The sequence below is a fragment of the Misgurnus anguillicaudatus genome, chromosome 16, assembly GCF_027580225.2.
Source record: "Misgurnus anguillicaudatus chromosome 16, ASM2758022v2, whole genome shotgun sequence".
Lineage (NCBI taxonomy): Eukaryota > Metazoa > Chordata > Actinopteri > Cypriniformes > Cobitidae > Misgurnus > Misgurnus anguillicaudatus.
In genome coordinates this window covers 29,951,643-29,968,892 of record NC_073352.2, presented here as the reverse complement: position 1 = coordinate 29,968,892, position 17,250 = coordinate 29,951,643, and the positions used below count along the sequence as shown (strand labels likewise).

At 39.0% G+C, this 17,250-nt stretch overlaps 2 protein-coding genes and 2 non-coding genes across 4 annotated transcripts; 1 reads left to right on the top strand and 3 right to left on the bottom strand.

Moving 5' to 3' along the window:
• Nucleotides 1–1,164: 1,164 nt before the first annotated feature.
• On the bottom strand, nucleotides 1,165–1,246 carry trnas-cga (transfer RNA serine (anticodon CGA)). The gene has a single exon. It is a non-coding gene; the product is annotated as a tRNA-Ser (tRNA).
• Nucleotides 1,247–1,818: 572 nt separating this feature from the next.
• trnas-cga (transfer RNA serine (anticodon CGA)) lies at nucleotides 1,819–1,900 on the bottom strand. The gene has a single exon. It is a non-coding gene; the product is annotated as a tRNA-Ser (tRNA).
• A 7,289-nt stretch (nucleotides 1,901–9,189) lies between these two features.
• LOC129422425 (F-box/LRR-repeat protein 12) lies at nucleotides 9,190–11,138 on the bottom strand. Its single transcript, XM_055178340.2, has 4 exons — nucleotides 10,981–11,138; nucleotides 10,634–10,709; nucleotides 9,722–10,440; nucleotides 9,190–9,628 (listed from the first exon to the last, which is right to left on the bottom strand). Exons 1-4 carry the CDS (start codon nucleotides 11,079–11,081, stop codon nucleotides 9,427–9,429), a joined length of 1,098 nt encoding a protein of 365 aa, XP_055034315.1. The 5' UTR covers nucleotides 11,082–11,138; the 3' UTR covers nucleotides 9,190–9,426.
• Nucleotides 11,139–12,221: 1,083 nt separating this feature from the next.
• On the top strand, nucleotides 12,222–17,178 carry leprotl1 (leptin receptor overlapping transcript like 1). Its single transcript, XM_055178341.2, has 4 exons — nucleotides 12,222–12,383; nucleotides 12,778–12,853; nucleotides 12,932–13,118; nucleotides 15,818–17,178. Exons 1-4 carry the CDS (start codon nucleotides 12,368–12,370, stop codon nucleotides 15,932–15,934), a joined length of 396 nt encoding a protein of 131 aa, XP_055034316.1. The 5' UTR covers nucleotides 12,222–12,367; the 3' UTR covers nucleotides 15,935–17,178.
• Nucleotides 17,179–17,250: the final 72 nt, after the last annotated feature.

The window sequence follows — 17,250 nt, the reverse complement described above, 5'->3', positions numbered from 1 at the left end:
TGTTGCTTATATATAAAATATATATAGAATTTTACTTCTTATTTTTTATCTTATGCAATGAAAGAAAAAAGAAGAAAAGAGATATTGTCCAATTAGACATCTAGTGGTTTTACATGAATAACAAGCACAATTTTAGTGGCTATTCCACAATAGCTTATAATAATAATTCATATTCAATATCTAATTATTGATAAGGGGTAGTTCACCCAAAAAAAAAGAAAATTCTGTCATCATTTATTCACCCTCAATTTCTTTAAAACCTGTATAAATTTATTTGTCATTTCTTTATTTATGACTTCTAACATCTGGCCGGACGTCAGATGGAGGTCATTTCGTCTGAGTTGTTAAACCCAGGCACACTTTTAGTGGGAATTATGCAATACCTTATAATGATTTATATTCATCATTTACTCACCCTCAAGTTGTTCAAAACCTGTATCAATTTATTTGTCTTTAGTTGTCCTAACCCACACACAAAAAATGTTTTAATTGAAAAAAAAAACAGTGGAAGTCAATGGTGTCTCAAAATAGTTTGGGACCATTTTGGGGGGTAAATAACACAAAATTTAACCTCAACCAATCACATTTCCTGTGTACACACACAAATGGAATTGTGGGACAAGACAATAAGAGTATCCCAGAGTCAGGAACTAAAGCGAACATTGGGTTTGGACACGTCTTGATGACTTCTTTCCTTGGAATGCTGCCTCCAAAGGAGGCTTCCGTATACAGCCATTGACTTCTGTTATCACCTCTACTTAGTTTGTAGTAGTTTGTCTGTTTCCACATGACTGTGATGTAACAATCTTATAATGATAGCACGCTGTAAGCAGGATTCAAATCTGCACAAAGAAATCCTATTGACTTTTGAGCCCAACTTCTTAACCTCTCAGCCATCATAGCCGATGACAATGCATGCTGCAAGAGAGGATGGTTTATCTCAATGCGGTGATGATCACAAAAAATAGTTGTAACTCAATGAAATCGTTTGAGACATGTAACCTTATTGCCATTTTATGTGGAAAAAGTAAGAATGACCTGTTCACTTGCATGTTCACGAGATTCAAGTGCATCAAGGATCATATGGACTTCTGTTATCACTTCTACTTCAGTAGTTTGCCTGTTTCCACATCAATGTGATGTAACAAACTTATAAGAATAGCACGCTGTGAGCAGGATTCGAACCTGCGCAGGGAAACCCCATTGGATTTCGAGACCAACGCCTTAACCTCTCGGCCATCACAGCTGACGTTTCAACCCATGATTCAAGAGAGGATGGTTGATGGTTTGTCTCGCTGCTGTGATTATAAAAGGTTTTTCATCTCAGCATTGTGGAGTTAGCCTGCCTACGTCTGACTTTGTACTTACGCTAAATTTCATTATGCTTCTGTACTCAGTCTGAGATACCTCCCATTCTAACCGTTTTCCTGCGGTCTCAAAACGGCCGTCCAATCAACGAACAGAGGGCGGGCTGAGAGCCGTGACGTAGACGCTAAGCACGAATGTACGGTTGTAGTTTGTAGTGGACATGGAGGCACAGAAAGCTATCTGGTCTGTTGTGGAGAACCGGCACTTGCCAACTTAAAGGCAGAGTGCACAATGTTTGAAAAACGCTTTGGAAAAGGAGACAGGTCGACTACCAAAACACACTTATAGCCAATCAGCAGTAAGGAGCGTGTCTACTAACCGACAGGCTATTGTGGAGTGCCAGTTTTACTGGGAATAACATGAGATTCATCAAGAACCATATGGACTTCATCACCTCTACCACTTCCACATCACCAAGCTTCAAATGTTCACAATCTTATAATGATGGAACGCTGTGAGCAGGATTCGAACCTGCGTGGGGAAACCCCATTGGATTTCGAGTCCAACGCCTTAACCTCTCGGCCATCACAGCCGAAGTGGAAACTCTTGATTCAAGTGAAGATGATTGATGGTTCATCTTACTCATCTCACAAAACCTGTATTTAAAATTTTAAAAACATAGGACATGATGGAAAAGTCCCAAATTGGATACATAGTTGGATATATATATACTTCTGTTATCACCTCTACTTCAATAGTTTATCTGTTTCCACATCACTGTGATGTAACAATCTTATAAGAATATCACGCTGTAAGCAGGATTCGAACCTGCGCGGTAAAAACCCCATTGGATTTCAAGTCCAATGCCTTAACCTCTCGGGGGGCAAAACGGACTGCTTGTGGGGGGGAAGAGAAGAAAAGAGAGAGGAAATAGGGGGGAAAGAGAGGGGAAAAAAGAGAAAAAATGATAAAAACGTACACTACATACATTTTGTATCCACTCTTTTATCTTCTCAACATTGTTTACACATAGTTCTCCACTTATTGCAAGGTTTATCATCACTTTAATTTTCATGTCTCTTGCGGGATTCGAACCTATGCTGTGGCAATATCCATTGCATCTTCAGTAGCGCCTCACTGCAGAACACGACAGAAAAGATCATATGAATAATTTAATACTCTACTACACTGTAATAATGGGTATTTCAACGATTTGTACTTAAATGGTCAAAGAATAGACATAAAACAAGATGTTTACAGCATATGGTCTTGCTCAGTACAATGAAAAACCCATACAAGCCCATACAGCTCTTTTGCAACCCTGTTGTTAGGACTCTGTTCGGATTTGTTAGGAGTTGTTAGGAAGTGTTAGGACCTTGTTAGGACTTGTTAGGAAGTGTTAGGACTTTGTTAGGAATTGTTAGGACCCTTGGTTAGGACTTGTTAGGACTTCTTAAAGCAGTCCAATCAAGGGGGCAAAACGGACAGCTTGTGGGGGGGAAGAGAGGAAAAGAGAGAGGAAAGAGGGGGGAAAGAGAGGGGAAAAAGGAGAAAAAATGACAAAAACGTACACTACATACATTTTTTATCCACTCTTTTATCTTCTCAACATTGTTTACACATAGTTCTCCACTTTTTGCAAGGTTTATCATCACTTTAATTTTCATGTCTCTTGCGGGATTCGAACCTATGCTGTGGCAATATCCATTGCATCTTCAGTAGCGCCTCACTGCAGAACATGACAGAAAAGATCATATGAATAATAATTTAATACTCTACTACACTGTAATAATGGGTATTTCAACGATTTGTACTTAAATGGTCAAAGAATAGACATAAAACAAGATGTTTACAGCATATGGTCTTGCTCAGTACAATGAAAAACCCATACAAGCCCATACAGCTCTTTTGCAACCCTGTTGTTAGGACTCTGTTCGGATTTGTTAGGAGTTGTTAGGAACTGTTAGGACCTTGTTAGGACTTGTTAGGAAGTGTTAGGACTTTGTTAGGAATTGTTAGGACCCTTGGTTAGGACTTGTTAGGACTTCTTAAAGCAGTCCAATCAAGGGGGCAAAACGGACAGCTTGTGGGGGGGAAGAGAGGAAAAGAGAGAGGAAAGAGGGGGGAAAGAGAGGGGAAAAAGGAGAAAAAATGACAAAAACGTACACTACATACATTTTTTATCCACTCTTTTATCTTCTCAACATTGTTTACACATAGTTCTCCACTTTTTGCAAGGTTTATCATCACTTTAATTTTCATGTCTCTTGCGGGATTCGAACCTATGCTGTGGCAATATCCATTGCATCTTCAGTAGCGCCTCACTGCAGAACACGACAGAAAAGATCATATGAATAATAATTTAATACTCTACTACACTGTAATAATGGGTATTTCAACGATTTGTACTTAAATGGTCAAAGAATAGACATAAAACAAGATGTTTACAGCATATGGTCTTGCTCAGTACAATGAAAAACCCATACAAGCCCATACAGCTCTTTTGCCACGCTGTTGTTAGGACTCTGTTCGGATTTGTTAGGAGTTGTTGGGAACTGTTAGGACCTTGTTAGGACTTGTTAGGAAGTGTTAGGACCTTGTTAGGAATTGTTAGGACCCTTGGTTAGGACTTGTTAGGACTTCTTAAAGCAGTTCAATCAAGGGGGCAAAACGGACCTCGGGGGGCAAAACGGACTGCTTGTGGGGGGAAGAGAAGAAAAGAGAGAGGAAAGAGAGGGGAAAAAAGAGAAAAAATGATAAAAACGTACACTACATAAATTTTTTATCCACTCTTTTATCTTCTCAACATTGTTTACACATAGTTCTCCACTTATTGCAAGGTTTATCATCACTTTAATTTTCATGTCTCTTGCGGGATTCGAACCTATGCTGTGGCAATATCCATTGCATCTTCAGTAGCGCCTCACTGCAGAATACGACAGAAAAGATCATATGAATAATAATTTAATACTCTACTACACTGTAATAATGGGTATTTCAACGATTTGTACTTAAATGGTCAAAGAAAAGACATAAAACAAGATGTTTACAGCATATGGTCTTGCTCAGTACAATGAAAAACCCATACAAGCCCATACAGCTCTTTTGCCACGCTGTTGTTAGGACTCTGTTCGGATTTGTTAGGAGTTGTTGGGAACTGTTAGGACCTTGTTAGGACTTGTTAGGACTTGTTAGGAAGTGTTAGGAAGTGTTAGGACCTTGTTAGGAATTGTTAGGACCCTTGGTTAGGACTTGTTAGGACTTCTTAAAGCAGTTCAATCAAGGGGGCAAAACGGACCTCGGGGGGCAAAACGGACTGCTTGTGGGGGGGAAGAGAAGAAAAGAGAGAGGAAAGAGAGGGGAAAAAAGAGAAAAAATGATAAAAACGTACACTACATAAATTTTTTATCCACTCTTTTATCTTCTCAACATTGTTTACACATAGTTCTCCACTTATTGCAAGGTTTATCATCACTTTAATTTTCATGTCTCTTGCGGGATTCGAACCTATGCTGTGGCAATATCCATTGCATCTTCAGTAGCGCCTCACTGCAGAATACGACAGAAAAGATCATATGAATAATAATTTAATACTCTACTACACTGTAATAATGGGTATTTCAACGATTTGTACTTAAATGGTCAAAGAAAAGACATAAAACAAGATGTTTACAGCATATGGTCTTGCTCAGTACAATGAAAAACCCATACAAGCCCATACAGCTCTTTTGCAACCCTGTTGTTAGGACTCTGTTCGGATTTGTTAGGAGTTGTTGGGAACTGTTAGGACCTTGTTAGGACTTGTTAGGAAGTGTTAGGACTTTGTTAGGAATTGTTAGGACCCTTGGTTAGGACTTGTTAGGACTTCTTAAACCAGTCCAAACAAGGGGGCAAAACGGACAGCTTGTGGGGCGGAAGAGAAGAAAAGAGAGAGGAAAGAGGGGGAAGAGAGGGGAAAAAAGAGAAAAAATGATAAAAACGTACACTACATACATTTTTTATCCACTCTTTTATCTTCTCAACATTGTTTACACATAGTTCTCCACTTATTGCAAGGTTTATCATCACTTTAATTTTCATGTCTCTTGCGGGATTCGAACCTATGCTGTGGCAATATCCATTGCATCTTCAGTAGCGCCTCACTGCAGAACACGACAAAAAAGATCATATGAATAATTTAATACTCTACTACACTGTAATAATGGGTATTTCAACGATTTGTACTTAAATGGTCAAAGAATAGACATAAAACAAGATGTTTACAGCATATGGTCTTGCTCGGTACAATAAAAAACCCATACAAGCCCATCTTTTGCCACGCTGTTGTTAGGACTCTGTTCGGATTTGTTAGGACTTGTTAGGAAGTGTTAGGACTTTGTTAGGAATTGTTAGGACCCTTGGTTAGGACTTGTTAGGAGTTCTTAAAGCAGTCCAATCACAGCTGATGTTCACAGAAAAACAGCTGTGATAATCATGAATAAAGAGAGGATGGTTGATGGATCGTTCAACTTTTTGTTGCTTATGTATAAAATTTATCTTATACAATTAAAGATATAGAAGAGATTTTGTTCAATTAGACATCTAGAGGCTGTTGACACTTGGCATTAACACTCGTTTTCGTTGATCGAATCACAAGTGGACGACGTTAAGGCAGCCAACGTCACAGTATGCGCCAGATCTCGCACCTACGCCAATAGCACAAACTTGTTCAATGCCAGTTGTAAACGGTTCTCAAAACGTTTTAAGCTTGTCCGCTTTCAACCACTTTCAACAACATTCACAGGTAGTCGAAACCCCTTTCGTTAGGATTGCTTTTGTAGTGTAAACGCACATGTGGTTGAATGTGTCGAAAAGCCACAGGAAACTGCCTTCTCTCCGCCTATTTATTTTATCTGAGGTACTGAACACATTGTTTTACGTCTTTTCTGACTTCTGGCGCGAACACACGGTGTACAGTATTTTTAGCCTTTCATTGATAAAACTAAAGCGGCGGATCTCTGCGTAGTTTCATTTTTGCAAGCGTGTGAAAGTTGGGCAAGATTATTTCATTAATTGCACTAAAATATCAGAGAAAGCTCTAACATATACATTTACAAAACACTGTGCAGCATGTTTACTTACTATACAAGCAGCGGACTCTGACATAATATTAGGCCCTGTTTACACATACATGGTTATTTTGAAAAACTGAGGCCTAGTCCACACGTACACGGGTATATTTATAACCAGAGTTTTCCCTAAAAAAAATCCTGTCCACATATGCTCGGTTTAAATTAAATATCCATCCACACAATAAAGCAAAGCACGCTATCAAGCGCTGTCAAGAGCATGCCACACCAGCAGGCGGGGATATAACCCAAATCGTGTTCCGCAATATAGTGAGATAACTGAGCATCTATCTGTATACAATGTTAGAAGCCCTATTAGCACAGTTATTATTGGCAAGGTACGTCCGCCATTGCACAGAATCATCAACAAAGAAGTCAGCAGTGCACAATCTTGACGTCAAACACAGTGGATAACGCGCACACTCTGACGTCGCAAGGCAAAACCCCCGGTTTTACTCTCTACACGGCACCACTGTAACCGGGGTTTCTTAAAAAGCTCACCCTGGCCGGGGTTTTCAAATATGCTCGGTTTCAGTGCCCTGATCCGGTTTCGTGTGGACGAACTGCCGAACAGCGTGAAAAAACTTGCGGTTATAAAAAATACCCGTGTCCGTGTGGACTAGACCTGAGAGATTTTACTTAGTTTGCGCCCTTCGTTTACGCAAACAGAGAACTTGCTTCTGAAACCGATTCTTTCTAAAAACTCTGGTAAGAGTGTACATTTTGTAAATCTTTGGTTGCACGGTTGCATGTAAACTGAGACAAACGGATATTTTAGGCAGCCAATGTCACAGTATGCGCCAGAGCTTACACATACGCCAAAAGTGCGACCTTGTTCAAAAAAGGAACGGGAAGTGATTTGTTGCTGTTTTCGGGATTCTGATTGGCTTACGTGGCTTATTCGCTGTCAAAGTGATGCCAAAATGAATCGGAGAGTCAATGGAATGCTAACAGCAGATGGGGCCCAAGAAGCTTTAATAAAATATGAAACCCTGCCCCCCTGGTCACCGGAGCACGCCCATTGAGTGGCAAACGTTTAACAAAATGGATGGTTTTCATAGCGACTGCTGCGAAAATGCTAGTAAAACTGACTATTATCAACTTAAATTGAATTTAGTTGGACTTGATAGCAGAGGTGGACAATACTTAGCTACATAAGTTACATTTTACATCTGTGCTTTATTAGGGTGTTTGTATTGAGAAACAATGTACTTCACTACATTCTAAATCATAAAATCATACTGTGTATTATTTAATATTGCATATTACAATTTATTTAATACCTAATTACATTAAAATTGTGTAATTTTACTTGAGTAAAAGTACGTTAATGTACTTAAATATAAAATGTAAAACAAAAACTTGTACTTATGAATTGTAATAGAGTAAAAATTATGATAATATGCTTTGGAATGTGTTTTTCAAAGAAAAACACGAATAAAAATACAATTACTTGAAAAAATACTTTTAAGTAGAAGGTAAAACCTCTGCTTGATAGTGACCCTGGCAAATGGTCAACCCACCTGTGGTCTGTGGACGTTGGCATCAACGATCTATTTACTTCTCCTTTGGGTGTTTTTTGGCAGTCTGTAAAACGATAGCTCCGAATTCTTGTTAATCTGTTGGTCCAGTCTATAACACAGCAGCTGTTTCCCATTCAGGCGCGTTTTCACCGTGTTTTTGCTGATTTCACACTGTTCATTCATTATGCCGCTTTGTCTTTTGCCACTCAGTGGGCGTAACCGCAGTCACTTTCGCCGAATGTGACGTTACGTGCATATCCTCTATTCTGACCATAGATCCAGGGAACCCATTAGATTATTTCTTGCCGCGAGATGGCGACAGCACATTTCTTATGTCCAAGTGATTCCTCAAACGGAAGGCTGCATCCTGTAGGCTGCTCCATACGTCACTCCTATTTCAGAATATCATGAAATTTACTATTATACTTAGTTAATTGCAATTTGTTGTAATATGCGTATGGCTTGCTAATGTAATGGTCGGTTAACTGAAATAAACCAGGGTTGATGACGTATGCAGCCTGCACGGCCACATTGCATACCACGTGTTACCACAGCAACAGCCTCCTGACTGAACAGGAGCACCAGGTGGCAAGCACTGACCTAGATTAGTGGTGGCACGTCCTCACATCTCCCATAGCACCATATTGACACCTGTTAACCAGTGTAATCACATTGACAATAACATCAGTCACTAAAACACAATCTATCTACAAGAGTTCAAAAAAACTTTTAGATTTTAAAGTTATTGTCTTAAAACATAACATGCTAATTACATTATTAACAGAACAGGCCCATTTCAATTGTATTTTTATAAAGATATTTCGTATCTTTTGTAAAGTTATTAAAACTATATATTTTTATGACAATTATAAATTGTGATTTTACAATAAACGCCCTATCTGTTTTCAAATGAAACCAAACTTCTACACTTGAATGAACTGATAATAAAGCTTCATGGACTACTTTTCCTTTTCAATTACACACCACAGGGCTATTCACGTTAAGCACAGTAAAACAAAACCATTAAAAAAATTACACAATAACACCTTGGAGAAATCATCAAAGGCACAAATTAAAAACAAACAGGACTTATTTCATTTATTCACTGAAGTTTATAAGCAATATAGTAATTATTATTTCACGGTATATACACAAAATATTTCGCTTCAAAATATCATCATCACTGTAATGCAATCTGATATTACACTTTTACCTGCATTTCACATAAAATATGACATTTTACATACAAAGTATTTTTTCCATTATAGTAATGAGAGTGTGGCCTTAATCTATGCCACAATGCAAAATACTTCCCCTAAAAACCCTTTAAATTAAGCAAAATATAATTTCTTCATTCTTTCCCTTAAACTCAGCGCTGGTATGTCAGACATCATGAGATTCACTCTAAAAACATTATCATTATCACAGCACAGACACTATTTAGAGATTTAAATTGTTTTATTTTGAAGTAAAAATGAGTGTGTGTTTCAGTCTTTATTTACAGTGAGTGTGCATTTGGTGAAACAGACGCTGCATCGAGGGAGAAGAGAACGTAAAGCACGCCTGAGGTTCGGCACGGGATCATCTTCACTTCTAAGTCTGTCCGCCTCTGAATCTGTCTCTTCCTGTCTCATCTCCTCTACAAACTCCACCTCATTGAACTCCAACATGCGCAGCTTTGTCAGAGACCTGGCAAATGACACAACAGTACAATAAGCTACAGAATCAAAAAGCACATTCATTAAACATCCTAGTGTTGATAAAAATGTTATCATCACGCACCTGCAGCTTCTAAGCACCAAAGTGTGCGTCAGTCTGCACATGCGCAGACGCAGCCAGTGCAGGTCTGGCAGCCGGCTGAGAGACAGCAGACCAGGACTGACCTCCTTACCACCCAAACTGAGGCCCTCGAGACCCGGCCAGCCCTCGCCCAGACCCAACGCCACCATCTGCGTCCGGCTCCGCGTCTCAAGCTCCAGCTGTTTAAGGTGGGCGAGCGCCTGCGTGCCAGGTGGAACGCATCTCTTTAGACCGGCTACCGTCACACGGATCAAATCCCGCAGCTCCAGGTGGCTCAGGTGCGGCCACGATCCGAGACTCCGCAGGTGCTGATCGGAAAATGACGGTACGTTGTTGACAACGAGCGTCTGTATGGCGATGCTCTGGCTGGCGGATGAAGCCGCCTTGTTTTTTGCATCATTTTTGCTTTGTTTTAATACAGCGGGATTCGGAGAAAAGAATTCAGGTGAGACTTCACAATAATGCAGTTCCAGCACCTGTAAAGAAGGGGGCAGCAGAGAGCAGCTGCGTAAACTGCGCAAGTCTGTGTGCAGCAGGCAGAGTCTGCGCAGACGAGGACACTTGGAGGTCAGAGTCTGCAGCCAGGATTCAGTGAGGAAAGCTCCACCGCGCGCAGACAACAGCAGACCGCGCAGGCGCAAATATCTTAGTCCGCGACCTAGATACTGACGTAGCAAAATCCACAGCACCCGAGATGTTACCTATAAAGTGTACATACAAACAACAGAACGGATACACAGTTTGTGAAACCAAACCAGAAAGTTTTATAGAATGTATCCCATATTAAAATAATCCAATAATGTTTAATTCAAACAGGATATTACTTATCCTGTGAGGTGGGACTTGATATAATTCACATGGAAATTGACTGAATGGTAAGAAAAGCCATCTCACCCCTTTCCATGTAGACAGATCAACAGCTCGCCACAATCTCTGGTCCTTCACCAGCTGCTTCCATCGCCTGCACACCCTACACATACAGTCATAAATAAATACAGAGATAAACACAGACACACAAGCAAACACATACCAAGACATACAAACAGATACACACAACGTCCATGCACGCATAAATATAAACATACAGTGTGAAATCTGTCTGATCTCAGACTCTCTCGCTAACGAGCATCGTTTCCTTTCCTTTGTTTACACAAACATCACATCTAATATAAACATTTTTATACGACAGAATTTTACTCCATTATAATGGTTACTTTTAGGAGACACTGTACATGTTGTACCTGGAATTGCGCACGAGTTCTCGCACATTTAAATAAGATAAAATATCAATTAAAACGTTTTCCGGGAAACAGTCCAGAGTTCCGTATGTGAGCGCAGCCATAACAGCCCGGAACCTTCAGCAGCGCAGAACATACAAACACGGACTCAATTAACGGCGACACCAAAATACAAGCGGCGAAGTTTGCTTTTACCTTTGTCTGCAGGCATTTTTAAAGCGCCTGGCGACAAAACTAGCGATATATATTTTTTTTAAATCCTTAGCTTAATCCCTGCATATATTCTCAGTCACATCGCCCCGCGAGCCTTAGGGCTTGCTTTCCTGGCGCATGCGCAATAGTCTGCTTGAGTCACAGTAAGCATAGTAGCAGATTTTGTTTTCAGCTGACGCGTAAATCTGCGAACGTACAAAACAACGTTTTAGTAAACAACCACTAATCTGAGAATTGTTTGGTGTTCATTTGTTTCAAGTTTAAACAATATGAAGATTTTAACTTATATTATTTCACGCTCCGTCAAAGTGTCTTGAATCTAAGATAGTGTTGTCCTTTTGCGACCTCTATCGGCGAAATTGACCCAGTCTGTAAAAACCATAGACAAGTTAAACTCAGCTAAAGTCATTTCTCATGTTTTGTTCGTAAAGAACATTCTGTGAACATGTAATATTGATATCTTCAATACTGACTGAGTAAGGTCATATTAAATATTGAAATTAATGTAAAATCTGTGATTGAAATCAAACTTTGGTGCTTCTAATAATGAGACTGAGACAAAGACTTTATAGGGGCACAAATTACATTTTGTGCCTTTACACTTGATTAGGATGGTCACTGGGTAGTTATAATAATTTATTTAGAAAGGTCGTTTGCAATTTAGATAATTTTTTATGGTTATAATTATACTGATCAAAACAAGTTTTACAAAAGTTATTGCTGAACATAAACTTATGGTATAGAATTTACTGTCATGAGTGGAGATTTCAATATGACTCCATGTTGTTTCGCTTTATTCATAATTATTTCAATTATAATAGTGTGTTGAATGAATTTATAAATCTGTACTTTTATTAATATTTCAAGAGATATTTTTGGATTAAACCCAATAGGAGATTGAGATCCCCTGATATGTCCTTGCGCAATGTTGCAATTTGATGATTTATGTAATATAACTTGTTGTTTCTGGTTCATGTACTGATAATGTACAATATATCACATTGGTTGTTTTTGAAGCAGACAGATGCGTATTTGTCTCGCGAGAGCTGGCAACAATACCGGAAGTAGTATTCGGCGCTTGCGCAGTGCGGAGGGCAACGAGAGCGCATTAGCGCGACGACTTTCTTTACATCAAAATAATTAAATCTGTAAATTATTGTGTTTATAAATCTGTAATATGGCGGGAATAAAAGGTGAGCAGCGCCGTGTGCGTGTTTGCGGTGTGTCTGTGTAGTAGTGATGTAGAAATGTTTAATGTTTATTAGCGGCCTCAGATGTATATCAACAGTTCTATAAACACACGCACACATCTGTATTTAGATGTGCAAGTGTATAGTATAGTGTTTGTGTTTATATACACCTCACAGCGTAGAGATTCATAAATGAATAGAGCTTAGAGAGCTTCACGTGGAGATAAATATAAGTCCTTATAATACTGTTAATGTTACGTTCTCTCTCTTTCGTTTTCTCTGCCTCTAGTGAGACACACACACAGAGAGAGAGAGAGAGAGTGTGTGTCATTATTTACTTTGTGAGTTGTGGCAACTTGATCATGTGTCTGAAATTCCTTTTTTGTGTGTCTTTAAGCTCTCATCAGTTTGTCATTTGGAGGAGCGATTGGTCTCATGTTCCTCATGCTGGGCTGTGCTCTGCCCGTCTATAAGTGAGTCTTTTGTCCTCATCATGTATGCAGTCATCTTTTATACGATGTGTGGATGTTAATGTTTGTGGTTCTCTGCAGTGAATACTGGCCTCTGTTCCTGCTGTTCTTCTACATTCTCTCACCCATCCCATACTGCATCTCACGCCGCGTGGTGGACGACACAGATTCGGCCAGTAATGCCTGTAAAGAGCTGGCCATATTCCTCACCACGGGAATTGTCGTTTCTGCCTTTGGCCTGCCTGTCATATTTGCTCGAGCTAATGTGGTAAACATCAAGCCCTCTTGTTAACCAAACAGATCCCCCAAAGAGGATATTTCTGTCATTATTTACTTATAAGAAATAAGAAAAAATATATTAGTTTTTGATAGAAACACAAGGTGGTTGCTTGTTGAAGAATGTCTTAGATAAAGTAAAAAACACAGTACCACAAACTTGTGCAGTTTCAAAATCGTAGTGATGTTTTGTTAAAGGTGCACTGTGTAAATTTTAGCAGCATCTAGTGGTGAGATGGCGAATTACAACCAATTGCCGGTACACCGCTCACCCCTCCCTTCCGAAGCACATAGAGAAGTTACTGCACCCACCACAGGACAAACATGTCATTGTCTGAGACAATGTAGTGATGAAACGTGTTCTGTAGAGCAGTTTGTCTGTTTATGACCTTAGAAACATGCTGGTGCCATATAGGGCTGCAAGATGAATCGCATGTGAAAGCAGCTGATTGTGATTTACTACTAATCAAGGAACCGGCATTATGCCGGATGAGATGCACATGACAATCACATGCGATTTATCGTGCAGCCGTAGTGCAAAATGGCGACTTCCATGTAAAGGGACCCACGTTGTTGGTAGATGAAAATGGCTCATTCTAAGGTAACAGATATTTATGTAAATGTAAAGTAGCTTTATAAACAGCATAAAGGTTTGGATCGACCTTTGTTGAGTAAGTAAAGATAGAATTTTCCTCTCTGGGTGAAGTATAGTGTTGTTCTTTATGTAAGAATAATAATTATGTACGCTCACCTGAAGGATTATTAGGAACACCTCATTAATGCAATTATCTAATCAACCAATCACATAGCAGTTGCTTCAATGCATTTCGGGGTGTGGTCCTGGTCAAGACAATCTCCTGAACTCCAAACTGAATGTCAGAATGGGAAAGAAATGCGATGTAAGCAATTTTGAGCATGGCATGGTTGTTGGTGCCAGACGAGCCGGTCTGAGTATTTCACAATCTGCTCAGTTACTGGGATTTTCGCGCACTACCATTTTTAGGGTTTACAAAGAATTGTGTAAAAAGGGAAAATTCCAGTATGCGGCAGTCCTGTGGGTGAAAAGGCCTTGTTGGTGCTAGAGGTCAGAGGAGAATGGGCCGACTGATTCAAGCTGACCACTCGTTACAACAGTGGTATGCAGCAAAGCATTTGTGAAGCCACAACACGCACAACCTTGAGGCAGATGGGCTACAACAGCAGAAGACCCCACCGGGTACCACTCATCTCCACTACAAATAGGAAAAAGAGACTAGAATTTGCACAAGCTCACCAAAATTGGACAGTTAAAGACTGGAAAAATGTTGCCTCGATGAGTCTTGATTTCTGTTGAGACATTCAGATGGTAGAGTCAGAATTTGGCGTAAACAGAATGAGAACATGGATCCATCATGCCTTGTTAGCACTGTACAGGCTGGTGGTGGTGGTGTAATGGTGTGGGGGTGTTTTCTTGGCACACTTTAGGCCCCTTAGTGCCAATTGGGCATCTTTTAAATGCCATGGCCTACCTGAGCATTGTTTCTGACCATGTCCATCCCTTTATGACCACCATGTACCCATCCTCTGATGGCTACTTCCAGCAGGATATTGGACCATGTCACAAAGCTCGAATCATTTCAGATTGATTTCTTGAACATGACAATGAGTTCACTGTACGCAGTCACCAAATCTCAACCCAATAGAGCATCTTTGGGATGTGGTTGAACGGGAGCTTCATGCCCTGGATGTGCATCCCACAAATCTCCATCAACTGCAAAATGCTATCCTTTCAATATGGGCCAACATTTCTAAAGAATTCTTTCAGCACCTTGTTGAATCAATGCCACATAGAATTAAGGCAGTTTTGGAGGTGAAAGGGGGTCAACCACAATATTGGTATGGTGTTCCTAATAATCCTTTAGGTGAGTGTATATTTAAATACACTTACATGCATGTATAATTTTAAGAAAAAATATATGTATAAAGTATTCATATTTTTATATAATAACAATTATATATAAACATAAAATGTATATACACATGTAAATATTTCTTAAATATATACATGCATGTGTGCGATTAATTTTTATGCAACCTTAAACAGAACTATTGAGAAGACCCTCCCCCTTTATAAAAAATAACCAATAGCGTTTCATTTATGGCACAGTTCAGCAAAGACGTACCGCAACAAAACGTAGAGGACGGGGCGCTTCAGCATCTAAAGAGCATTTAATTGTACAGAAAAATTAGACTTTTTTTAGTGCACATGCCAAACTAGGTTTTAAATGCTTATATCTTCTGTATGATAATTTTTTCAGTGTTTTGGACCATACCAGTTTATATTTATTCTTAAACCTAACTTATTTATACTAAAAGAAAAAAGTTAAATTTTAATTTCATGGGGGCTTTAAGATAAGACAAGATGTTAAAATATCATGAACGCACTTTTGGTTTAATCATTTATAAATATAATCTCACATATGTTAAAAAACATTTTTTAATATTAAACTGTACCTGTCAGAATGATTTGCACCATCCGGATTACCGTGTGTTATTCGTTTTGAGCGGTTGTTATCTGGGAATAACAAACTTGCAAATGTCTCGACTGGCCAATCAGAATCAAGCATTCCAAGGAGCTGTGTAATAATAATATAAACTGTTTGTCCGATGTTGTAGTATGAAGTCCTCTGAATAAATAATGTATGTTTCCAGATTGCCTGGGGTGCCTGTGCGCTCGTTCTGACGGGAAACATCGTCATCTTCGCCACCATCTTGGGCTTTTTCCTGGTGTTTGGGTCCAATGACGATTTCAGCTGGCAGCAATGGTGAAGCGTCTGGACTGTTTCTCATTCTGATACTGCGTTTGATTTTACTCTGACATTACTATTGTTTTTATTTATCATTTCCGCCCATGAATAGATGCAGGAAATCAGTGCAATAATTTTGTTCATCTTTAGATACGTCTGACCTCAGATAGGATATGTTTGTTTAATTGTTATAATCAAGTTCTTTCTCGGTTCACCGCGTGTGCTCGGTGAATTCAGGTGGTCAAAGAAAAACACTGACGACATCCAAGTTCTGTGTAGTAGTCCCAAGCGTTTAAGCTATTAGAACAAAGTTACTCCTTCTGTCTGTGATCTGAAGTCCAAAAATTTGTAAAACTTCAGCCAGGAACTTGAGAGTTTTATGTTTAACGGCTCAAATCGAAAGTGTCTTGAGTTCAGGACCTGATAGAGACCATCTTTAGCTCTCCATCAGCTTTATGAAGTTATTCTGTTACTTGTTTCTATTTATTTGTTCTTGCAACAGGTTTGTTTTGTGTTAAAGCTTATTTTTGATTGTATTGAACATGTCAATGTAGTTTGAAGGTTGTGTTCAGGTTTATCGTGAAGCTCTTTTTAATATTTGATTTGCATATTGATGCATTCGGTGGAACACATGAAAGTTTCTATTTAATCACCAGAGGAGGAAAAAACTAAATAAGCATTAATCAGTTACTAACATGCAAATAAAATCGATGATTTTGTCTTAAAACGTGGACTAGCTCATTGTCATTTTAACAGATATCGGTGCAAACACGAATCAATAGTCAAGATCATGTGATCTCATCTAGAACCAGCTCGATTGGGGTTCTTGACTCTCTACTGTGTGTTTTATAGAGGTTTTCTGAGTCAAACTGAAATATTTCCTTAATGTTAATTAATTGTGAATTTTTGTGTTTATTTTTATCAGATGTAAAACTTTAAGCTCTCTGCCTCTGAAATAAACAAATCTGTCAAATTTCGCATCCCTTCCAAACCAGTTGTTGTATGAAGACGACTTCCCACCACTCAGTCAATTGCCTGTTTTTAACATCAAATCCAGATCTTTTCTTCCCATTACATTTGGACTGGAAAATACATTGCTTTTGAAATGAGTCGCTGACAGCATTTCATGTTGACACTGAAGTTTTGGCGAGATGTTGAGTTATTTTTTATCACACTCTGTTTAGAAACGACAGAAGTAACATTGTGACCTTTCATTTGATCTCTTTCTCTCTTTTTTTAAATAAATTTCATTTTTGGAAAAAATCACCATCTTGGTTTTTCTTGACTTTGTCATAGCTGTTGATGTATGAGCAGTAGATGTTATACACAACAGCTGCT

Excerpts from the sequence above, each read along its gene's own strand:
- leprotl1 (XM_055178341.2), top strand. Across the intron at positions 12,854-12,931 it reads TGTGCTCTGCCCGTCTATAA|TGAATACTGGCCTCTGTTCC; the intron begins GTGAGTCTTTTG and ends GGTTCTCTGCAG. Across the intron at positions 13,119-15,817 it reads TATTTGCTCGAGCTAATGTG|ATTGCCTGGGGTGCCTGTGC; the intron begins GTAAACATCAAG and ends GTATGTTTCCAG.
- LOC129422425 (XM_055178340.2), bottom strand. The coding sequence starts at position 11,081 with ATGGCTGCGCTCACATACGGAACTCTGGACTGTTTCCCGGAAAACGTT. Across the intron at positions 10,710-10,980 it reads GAACTCGTGCGCAATTCCAG|GGTGTGCAGGCGATGGAAGC; the intron begins GTACAACATGTA and ends CTGTATGTGTAG. Across the intron at positions 10,441-10,633 it reads ATCTGTCTACATGGAAAGGG|GTAACATCTCGGGTGCTGTG; the intron begins GTGAGATGGCTT and ends TACACTTTATAG.